This window comes from Melozone crissalis, unplaced genomic scaffold (genome assembly GCF_028551555.1).
Source record: "Melozone crissalis strain CALT ecotype California unplaced genomic scaffold, PUWL_Pcris_2 ptg000029l_1, whole genome shotgun sequence".
NCBI lineage: Eukaryota > Metazoa > Chordata > Aves > Passeriformes > Passerellidae > Melozone > Melozone crissalis.
The window spans coordinates 13,632,599-13,643,095 of record NW_026535807.1 but is presented as its reverse complement, the minus strand read 5'-3'; the positions used below and the strand labels follow the sequence as shown (position 1 = coordinate 13,643,095).

At 38.3% G+C, this 10,497-nt stretch overlaps 1 protein-coding gene across 1 annotated transcript; it reads right to left on the bottom strand.

Moving 5' to 3' along the window:
- Nucleotides 1-1,747: 1,747 nt before the first annotated feature.
- On the bottom strand, nucleotides 1,748-9,964 carry CHDH (choline dehydrogenase). Its single transcript, XM_054281148.1, has 7 exons — nucleotides 9,220-9,964; nucleotides 8,662-8,813; nucleotides 5,747-5,876; nucleotides 4,876-5,010; nucleotides 3,638-3,780; nucleotides 2,747-2,849; nucleotides 1,748-2,166 (listed from the first exon to the last, which is right to left on the bottom strand). Exons 1-7 carry the CDS (start codon nucleotides 9,962-9,964, stop codon nucleotides 1,748-1,750), a joined length of 1,827 nt encoding a protein of 608 aa, XP_054137123.1.
- Nucleotides 9,965-10,497: the final 533 nt, after the last annotated feature.

Sequence of the window (10,497 nt, the reverse complement as noted above, 5' to 3'; positions counted from 1 at the left end):
ATGTTCTTGTTCTTCCCCTCATTTCAAAAGAATGCATCACATACATAGAAAGGGTTTACCTGTCTCCCTTTGGAGCAGAGTTCACTGCTGTTATCTTCCATTTTCAGTGGCTTTGTTTGTGTTTCTGCAGATGCTCTGAGGAATTAAGTCCTTTCCTTCAGCAGAGCTTCCAGTCAGTGCCTGACAGAGAGCAGCAGCAGGTACAAGTATCTGCCTTAAACATCTGCAGTTGTCCCTCCAGCCAACATCTGACTCAGCAAGGTTTCTACAGTCTGTTAAAATTGTGCAAAATTCCAATTTTTTTGCTGAAAAGATGTTTATTCTCTTTGTCACAAGTCCTGAGCAATCTTAGGCTACAGAAGATTTTACTTTATGATTTGACATCTGCCTTAGTCAGAAGTTACTTTGGAATACTTAATAAATACAAAATAATCAATGGAATAATTTTCCTTCAGTGAGTTCAGTTTCTTTAGTTTTTTTTTTAATCAGTACCTGAAAGTTAATTTGACATCAAAAACAGCCATGAAAGCTCAAGTATCTTAACTTACACATCTGAAAATTAAAAAGCATAGATTTAAGTCCTAACTAGAATATGGCATTGGTTCACTGAATAAGATATTTGCCTTCTAATTTAAAAAGACCTCTTCTCATATCATCAATATCTGACCTTATACAGTTATTTTGAGTAACATTTCATTTTAAATATAGTTTGGTAATTTTTCTAAATAAAATTTGAGTGATAGCAAGGCACCATTCAGAATATTTACTGATAAATATCTTTTGCAGACAATCATCTGAGCAAAGACCAATCACTTTAAGGATGTTATACAAAGTGCAGATCTCTTACTGCTAGAGTGGTAAAACTACATCAGCTTAAATTGTGAGCAGAATTCTACTAAGTGCTTTGTTGAAAAAAAATCAAAAGCAAAACAAAACAAAGAGGAACATCATTTTTCCAGTAGATTTTTATAAATCTCAACTCCAGTTCTGCATTTTTAGAAAAATAAGTTCTGATGAATACACTGTGTGTCTTCTCCCTGAATGCTCTACAGTTAGAGGCTGCTGAGCTTAGTGAAACCTAAATCTGAGTGGGATTTGTAAACTGTGCATTCCTTTCATAAAGGAAATGTTTGTCATGTTTGACAAACTCTGAGCACATGCAGGTTCCTCCCTTTCCTATGAATTCTGATACAAACTAATTCAGCTCTTGAATTTGGAATTGCATAAGTGCTTACATTTACTTGACCATTCTCTGCAGGATGTGGTGATTACTGACAAGCTGTTCTCCTGGGTAAAATTTGTAGCAGTTAAAATTCTTCAAATAACATAATAATTTTCAGAGCAGCCCACATTAATCTCTTCCATTCCTCATACAGTCACATGGTATTTCTTGTGATTTAGAAACAGCTTCTTTTCAACAGAAGATTTGAATTTACCACAAAAGGTCATATTTAATTAAATTTGTGATTCTTGGAGTGTTCTGCACAGGGCCAGGAGTTGGACTTTATGATTCTGATTGGTCCCATGAAACTCAGCATATTCTATGATTCTAAAAAAGGAACTTAAGCCAGCTGATTTAAAAAGATGAGTAGGTAGTCTAATACAAAAAAAAATTATTAAAATTAATAGCTATTGTAATAGGATATGTTGTTTTGCATATTTATCATGTTGGCATATTCAATATGAGATACGAACATGTGGATGAAAGCCTAAATATCAAATGATATGAAAAGATGAGAATATTAATTTATCTCTGTGTTTCCAAGGTCTTGGGCTTATATACAGGAACATTCTTCTCCTGAAGTGATGGCAGGCCCTTAATTATATCTGCAGCTTTCTCTGCTATCATGATAGTTGGGGCATTCAAGTTTCCAGTGACAACACTGGGCATTATTGAAGCATCAACTACTCTCAAGTTTTCAACACCAATGACTTTTGTTTGGGGATCCACTACAGCGGTGCTGTCTGAAGGCTGACCCATTTTACAGGTGCAGGAAGGATGATAAGCACTATCAGCCTTCTGCCTTATGAAGGCATCTATGTCTTTGTCAGACTGAACATGATTTCCTGGTTGAATTTCAGGCCCGCGAAATTTTTCAAAAGCTTTCTGAGCAAAGATCTCTCTGGTCAACTTGACACACTGGCGGAATTCCCAAATATCTCTTTCTGTAGAGAGAGAAAAGGAGAAAATTGTAAGTACTCATTTAATTTACCAGTATACACAGAATGCAAAACAGAAAAAAGCAGCATTGTGGGGAAAAAAGCTGGGAGGAAAGTCTCACTTCTTGCTGAAAGCCATGATAAAGCAGAATATTTTTTAAAGTCACAGATATTTACATCCACTGTGAACAAAACTGTTGCTTATATTGCACTAGCCCAAAAGGGAAGATGTGAACTGTGAGGAATTGCACTTTATCTTGATGTGCCCACTGTCTAGGAAAAGGAAAATAGACTCAGCACAAAGGAGCAAAAGACATTAATTCCTTCACAAGCAGAGGTGGTGATGAAACAAACAGCAAGACACTGCAGATACTGAGAATTCTGACTTCATCCCCAACAGGAAATTCCTTCTAGCTTACACACTGCTTTGCACAATCACCTCTTATCATACTAGTTGGCTTTTATAAATGAGAAATAAGTAACAATGTACCAACCAGCACTTCTGAACTGTGTTAAGTAGGTACAAAAATCAGCTCCTGAAACAGGCAGGAAATGAGCTGACAGAGCAAGGAGAGGCTGCAGTTACCTGTAGACAGGTAGTTGGGCTCAATGATGGGGTGGTCATTTGGGTCTGAGCTCTTCAGCTTCAGCCAGCCCACACTTGTGCTCCTCATGGGTCCCACGTGGACCTGCAACACCCAACACAATCCCACCAGGTCTACTTCCAAATTCAGCATGGCTGTTTTGGGGTTTTTATTGCAATTTAGACAGACTTTACAAATTCAGCAAATATAAACATTAACCACTGATAGTGGAAAATACCATTGAGCATTTTTCCATTTTATATAATTTATTTTGTAAATATGTAATTCCATTGCAGGGAGTGAATATGCCTGTCACTTCAACTCACAGCTGTTCTTTTCATTTAAAATACAACCATTCCATTTAGTAGCATCAGAGCATTCTAATACAATCTGCAATTGGACCAAATTATTGTGTCTCTGAAGGAAGGAGATCAGTGAGGAAAAACATGTATATTCAGTGACAGTTCCCCAGAATTAGCACTCAGAGTTTTGGATTAAGATGATAGTCTGAAAAGGGGCTTGGATTTGTGCCAGTGAATTAATACGTGTTTCTATACATTTTCACTTAAACCTTTGTCTCAACTGCAGAGGAATGGTTTTGTTCCATTGTAAAATTGTGTCCTAACCCATAGCACTAGGGCACTTTACTTCAGAGTGAATACTTCATTCAATACTTGCCTTCTTTCCCAGAGATAAAAGCTAAGATAATTTTGGTGGCAGTATCAAATAACAAGGCTGCGTTTTCTCCTCTGAAGGAGGTTAAGCAGTCTATTTCATATTAAACTGAACACAATATTTTTCAGTATGTAGCCAAATTATCAACATTTATTATGGAGCATAAATCTCCTTGCTAAAGGCTACAAAGCCTTTCTGGAACATTCTCTTTGCCTCACCTGGTAAGCTTCCATAGTGGAAGCAACCCGACCGTGGTCAATCACCTGGGAAGGGAGAAAGTGGAACTGAATGTCGGGGTGAGGCACCCCAGGCTCGCTCCGGATGAAACCCCCAGATTCCAGGTGGGCAGTGGCTCCCTCACCTGGGAGGGCAAAGGACGGAGAAGATGCTGTTAAAATACCTCCAAAGAGCAACAAGTCCACTTGGTTTTAACCTGTAGATGCCCTACCATGAATAATTGATTTGTACAGCATTAATTGCGAGGAATGCAAATGCATTATGAGCAGCTTGCAGTTTAGGCACTGTTCACCACTTTCATCTGCCTTTAAATTCCTGGATAAATGTAAATATGCATAACTTTGGAAATCCCACTGATGTGATAATGGGGTGTTAGAGTTATCTCACTGGCTCTGCCTCCAGAAGCAGATTTGGATCCTAACAGGAGTGGAGGGAACTGGCTGCACATCCTCATGTTCCTGCACTGCTCACTCTGTGCACTCCAGTTATCCCATCAGTCACATGGAACAGGCAGAGCATCCACAGTGCCTGCCCTGAAGGGAAAGATAAAGCCCTGCAATGTGCCTTATGTTATTTTCATTTCTGTTTAAAAGGGAAAGTTAGCCCTCAATATTTACTTGCATGGTAAAAAGCCACATATACCCAGAATAAGTTGCCAAATAGTAACAAAATTCAGCTAGTTATGTGGAGCTCAACTTTGGCCAAGCTATTTTACTGCCATCAAGGATTATACTTACTGATTCTTTTTAAGGTACAATTTATGACTAAGGTACTGTAAAATTCATGTGTCATTCTAAGGAAAGGCAATTCACATTTACTTACAGGGCAAAAGGATTCTGATCAGAGCAACAAACTAATTCTTTTGAGACAGTTATGCAGAAGTCAGTTCAGTAATATGTTTTTATTGACATCACATTGATTTAAAATAGAGTATTTTCTCCATCTTTTTTGCAATAGCTTTTCTTGGGAGCACTCATTTTTAAATGTAGATATAGAAATGTTAATAATAACCTCTTTCATTACCTAAGATACAAAATCTTTAAAATATTCCGCTACAGAAGAAAAGAAATAGTTCAAATCCATTTGCAAATTCCAGTTATTTCTCAGAGCATGAAAAAGATTATATATTAAGGCTCCATGCCTATAAAACTCACAGATAAAAGGCTGTCATAATTCTAAATCAGCCAGTGGTAAAATGATTGCACACTTTTCTTCATACCTGTGAACTTCCAGAGCCATTCGAGGCCAATCCTCACCATGTTCAGTGGCTTTTGTGCACTGTACAGAGTAATAGGTTTGGTGCACTTCTGCTGGACATACACTTCTAAATGATCTTGCAGGTTCTGCCCTACTCCTGCAGGGGGTAGAAAGAGAGGAGGGAGAAGAAAGTGAGAGGGAAAAAAAAAGTTATTTTGCACAGAAAGATTGCCCACCATGTTTCAAGCAGAGAACATCTTAAGTGGGAACTAAACCAAGCTCTTACAAGGGCAGTGGTGACACAGACCAAGGCCATGAGTCACATCAGTCTTTTGCTCATGTCAGAATAAGGTTTTACATAACTAGAATGAAAATAGTTACATACATAACTAGAATAACAATACTAGTTACATACATAACTGGAATGAAAATGGGAAGTTAAATGGAAGATATATCAGTTGTTGTAAAATTGCCACTACTTAGAAACACTGTGCTAACTTCTTTAGCTTTAAGGAAAAGTTCATGTTATTTCTTCTGTATTTGAATATTTATGACAGTGGGAGTTTACACAATGTGTAGTGGATCAAAACTAATTCAAAACTCTTAATGACAAGTGTACTACTTAATTATAAAAATATGCCTTCAGAAAGGCATTTTTTCACTGTCAGATGTGGTGAAGAAGGGAGTTTGTTGCTTAGTTCAAAAATCAATGCATGTTTCCACTGATTTGTATTAAATCAATACATCTTTCCACTGATTTCTAACAAATATGTTTTCAACATGTGTTTCAGGCTGCACAACTTGACATAAAGAAAACTCTGTTTCATTATTAATTTAATTTAATGGTCATTCAGTTACATCCATGGGAAGATGAAAGAAAGAAAAAGAATTACCAGGAAGATGGCAAACAACAGGGATCCCCAGTTTTTTTAGATCATCTGCATTTCCAATTCCAGATAACATAAGCAGCTGGGGAGAATTTATGGCACCTCCACTTAAAATAACTTCCTTATTGGCAAAAACCTAAAAGGAAATGAGCACAAAAGCCCTAAGATTATAAAGCCTGAGCTGAATGTGAGCAACACCAGGGGCTGCTGTTTGAATATGCTGCTCTGATCCAGATTAGACACCCTTCCCTCACATTTTCCTCATTTCAATGTATTTCTGTCTTGTCAGAATTTTCCACAGAGAGAAGTAATCAAGCTTTTTCTTTGATCATTCCTGTATTTATTCCCATCTTTACAATCCACTCAAACTGTATGGCACAGAAACATTCAGCTCCTGTCCTTGCCAGGGGAACAGCACCTGTGGCACTCAGATCAGGCAGCCAAGCTTCTCTGCCATTTTCAGTAACCCTTTATAAATTAAAAACTGGAATCTTAAGGAAGATTTGGAATTCACAGACTTGGTAGCTCAAAAGCTCTTAAGAGCTTTTTTTTTTTAAATTCAGCCAAGGTTAAGGTTTGATTTCTCAGCTCGTGATAGTCCTCAAAAGCCCTCCCCACCACTCACCAAAGCACTACTGATAAAATAGTAGCAGGCATAGATTGAATTTTGTTTTGCTGACAGTTTTTTCATCAAATGGTTTGGTCTGAGCCCTGAGCTGGTCATGACACAGGCTGCTAAATTATTCCTCTGCCTTTGACTTGGAGTTTTAACAGATTAATGCATATTAACTCGGAACCTTGTCCTTTTTGAATGACACCTCAGCTATACAAAAAGATGGCAAAATGTTGCTACAGTAACATCCAATGGTAATAATAATAAAAAGCATTTTGACACTATTTATCCAATATGGCCAACAGATGGCCAGTGCTGTTACCTTGTATTTGTTACTGCTTTGCTCTGGGCAATGATTAGCATGTTAAGACTAATAAACACTGTATCAGAGCCTGTTGAATCAATACTTAGAGCTGTATTTTGCATGTTATGCAAACTTATTTAACTTATTTACATTTTCCATGGAACACACAGAACTGGTACCAGTTTGTTCAGAGCAGCATTCAAATGATGCTTGCTCAGTCTAAATCCCCTGCAAAGTCAGCACTGCAGTTACTCCTGGCCCACACGAAGTTTTTCATAATGTCTCAGCTAACATGCTAAGAGGAAAAAGTGACTTTGATACACTTTTGTTTGAGTTAGTCTACAATACATTAAAACATTTTCATCCTTTATATGAAATATGAAGTATAAATATACTTTCCAGCTTGATTCTGTACTTAAAACCTCCAGGAATGTTCAGTCTACCTTTCCTACTTTCACTGGAGTCCTGGGAGATCTCTAGGACTTCAGTGTTAGACAAATAACAAGTCATTGGCTGGTGAACACATTCTGAATAACTTTTGAATCAGGTTTGACGATCTTTTCACTTTGCTGATGACTGACGTAAAAGAGATTATATCTAAAATAGACTGTACAAACAAAAACACTTTAATGTAGTCAATTGCTTCATCTTGATGGTCATAAAGCAATAAAATTATTAGTTCTTCCATCCTGACAGGTATAAAATTTTCCAGAAAGTAAAAGCAGATACTAATCCTGCAGTTTTGATGCTGGGGGAGGAAGGGGAGGGGGAAAGAAGGAAGGGAAATACTTTGAAGGTGTATTTTGTACAATACATGATATAAACATATATTATTAACTATGTAGAATTCATGCATATATTAGTATGTATGAAAATTCATAGCAATTGAAGAATTTTGCAATTAAATGGTCCAGTACTCAGAAAGTCTTTGGTCATGTGTAATTGGGTTTTCAAGACTTTCTTCAACAAAATTGAACTTGATAATGTCACGAGAACAGCAATTAGAGGTACTGTTTTCACAGAAATTTAATAGCTAATGAAATCAGTTAAAGGTTCTGCAACTTTTGTTTCATATTGGTAAAATGATTATCATTTGCAATCCACTTAGCAGCAGATTTGATCTGTGCTTTAGAAAACCAAAGAACAGATTATTTATACTGCATTTTAACTTCTGGCAGGTGCTCAGTCACAGAACTGTGCTCAGTCACTGTCTGCTGAGTTTTATAAGGGTTACTGAACTCAAACCACCCAGATCTGTACTCAGCTTTCTCTAGAATATTATTATTACACTTTCTAATTGTTTTATAGTCCTTTCTGACCAAATATCTTAGTTATTAGCATACAAACCCCTTTTAGGCAATATTCTGGTTACAGACTAATCCATAATCAGCTGTTAAGGGAAGTGAGGATGGTTTGGGTCTTACAGAGGTCAATGGATTGAAAGAGGCATAAAATGAGCCCATTATCCAGAATTTTGCAATAACAATTCAAGCTTCCTTCCACACAATCACATTTTCAGCAGGAGTTGGACTGAAACTGAGAAATATTCATTCCACAGCCAACCATAAGGCAAGATGTGTCATCTATCCCTTGAGCAATTCAGATTCCAGTATCTGGCTTTTACAGACTTTCCTCTGCCAGAATTGTTTTTCAGAAACATCCCCATTGCAGCACTCTGGTCAATGTACTGGGACAGGGCATGGTTGCACCACAGGCTCCAGGCTTACACAACACTCTGTGGAACATCAAGTTATGGCCTGTCCCCTCAGCACTGGCAGATGGAAATGTGATGATGAAGTTAATCTCTAAATCAGTGCAACTGGAATATATCATCTACTGCAAAATAACTGACAAGGAATCATATATTGTGAAAAACAACACAACCTCTAAAAAAAGGAGAACATTTTGCACAGTAAAGTGCCATTTTTAATAGACTTTTTTTAAAAATAGATATAATTTAGCTTTGATTCATACCTCTCATACTGAAAATTGAAAATCTCTTACCTTTTTCCTTTGCCCATTTTTCACATACTCAATACCAATGCATTTTGTTCCTTGGAACAAGATTTTTGTTACAAGTGTCTTCTCTGCAACTGAGAAATTTGGGCGTGATATGGCTGGGCGAAGATAAGCACTAGCTGTGCTCCATCTTTGACCTACAATGTATATTTGCATTAAACATCAAAACAGTCATGCTCAGTATGCTTCAGATTTTGGCCAATAACCACCAGGATGCCTACAGAGGGAAAGTCTTCACAGAGTTTATAGGGTTCAAAGCAAATGAGATTTGATATAATAATTAAAGATATTATTTTAACATAACAAATTTCACAATGACATAATTTAAGTGTGAATCAGGACTTTTCCACCAATGCAACTTGCAGTGAAGTGCGAGCACACCGATAGCAAGCTGCTGAGGGATGAATAGGTGTAAATACAGAGTGCCACAGCTGGGCAGTAACCTAAACACTCAAATGACATTCAGTGCAGATTAATGTCCATATTTCAACATTATTTCTGGGTCAGAAATAGACATTACTCAAGGACATTTTTCTGGTTTACCTTTGTGTATAGTCATGTCCATCCAGCCAAAGCCTTCCTGCTGGTACCCGTTCATGTCATCCGTGAAGGGGTACCCGGCTTGCTGGGCAGCCTCCAGGAACGCCTGATGGAGAGGATGGTTTGTTTTCCCTCTCGACACGTGCAGGGGGCCATTCCCACCCCTGTACCGATCCGGGCCCAGTTCGTGCGTCTGTGCCTTCTTAAAATAGGGCAGGCAGCGCTCGTAGTCCCAGCCCTGAGCGCCCTCCCTGTGCCAGCGGTTGTAATCCTCGGCGTGCCCGCGGATGTAGACCATGGCATTGAGGGACGAGGAGCCGCCCCACACCCTGCCCCGGGGCCAGTACATCACCCGGCCGTCCAGGTGCCTCTGCGGGGTGGTGTGGTAGTACCAGTTGTACCTCTCATCGCACAGGTTGTACGTCAGGGCAGCGGGCATGTGGATCTTCCACATCAGCCTGGTGCTGCCCAGCACGGTGTCCTTGGGGCCGGCTTCCAACAGCAGCACGGAGCTGTGCGGGTCCTCCGTCAGCCTGTTGGCCAGCACGCAGCCTGCGGAGCCAGCCCCCACAACGATGTAACTGTAAGAGTCTGTCTTTGCAGAGCTCAGCTGGGATGATGCGCGCGAAATTTGGAGTTGTTCATTGATGCCGAATGTGTTCTTTAACGTGTGTGCTCTAAACAGGCTCCCTGCTACTTTGCACATCACAGAACTGTGACGTTTAAATCCTTTCATTAAATATGACATCTTTACTGATAGTCACTCTTGCAAAATTTCTGACAAAAATCCAGTGGTTTACCCTAGAAAAAACCCAAAGATACTAATTAAAATGTAAGCATTACTACCACTAAAATGTCAGTCATTTTCAGGTGACAATGGTATACTTTACCCATTTGCACTACCCAAAAAGTTAACAACAATGGCAATAAACAGGTAAACATTATTATTATTAATTCATTCATTATTATTTATTTATTTAATTATTATTATTGTTATTATTATTATTATTATTATTATTATTTAGTCTCATTATTCTTTTAGTGCAGTCTATGCAGCAGTCAAATGTACTATCGTAAATTATATGTAGTCTGATTTTGATTTGCTTCTGATTTCTGAGACAGATGAATATTTTCAAGCATTTGCCAAACCCAGAAGCAGAAACTTTTGCATTCCTTGCAGTGTCTCTCTATTCAGCTCTAATAGGCAAGAATTTAAGAACAACAATTTCAAAAACTTCCCTGTGAGTCTGTGACAGTGATATGACACAAGGCAATTCACAA

Excerpts from the sequence above, each read along its gene's own strand:
- CHDH (XM_054281148.1), bottom strand. The coding sequence starts at position 9,964 with ATGTCATATTTAATGAAAGGATTTAAACGTCACAGTTCTGTGATGTGC. Across the intron at positions 5,011-5,746 it reads TGTTGTTTGCCATCTTCCTG|GAGTAGGGCAGAACCTGCAA; the intron begins GTAATTCTTTTT and ends TACCCCCTGCAG. Across the intron at positions 2,850-3,637 it reads CCACTATGGAAGCTTACCAG|GTCCACGTGGGACCCATGAG; the intron begins GTGAGGCAAAGA and ends TGGGTGTTGCAG.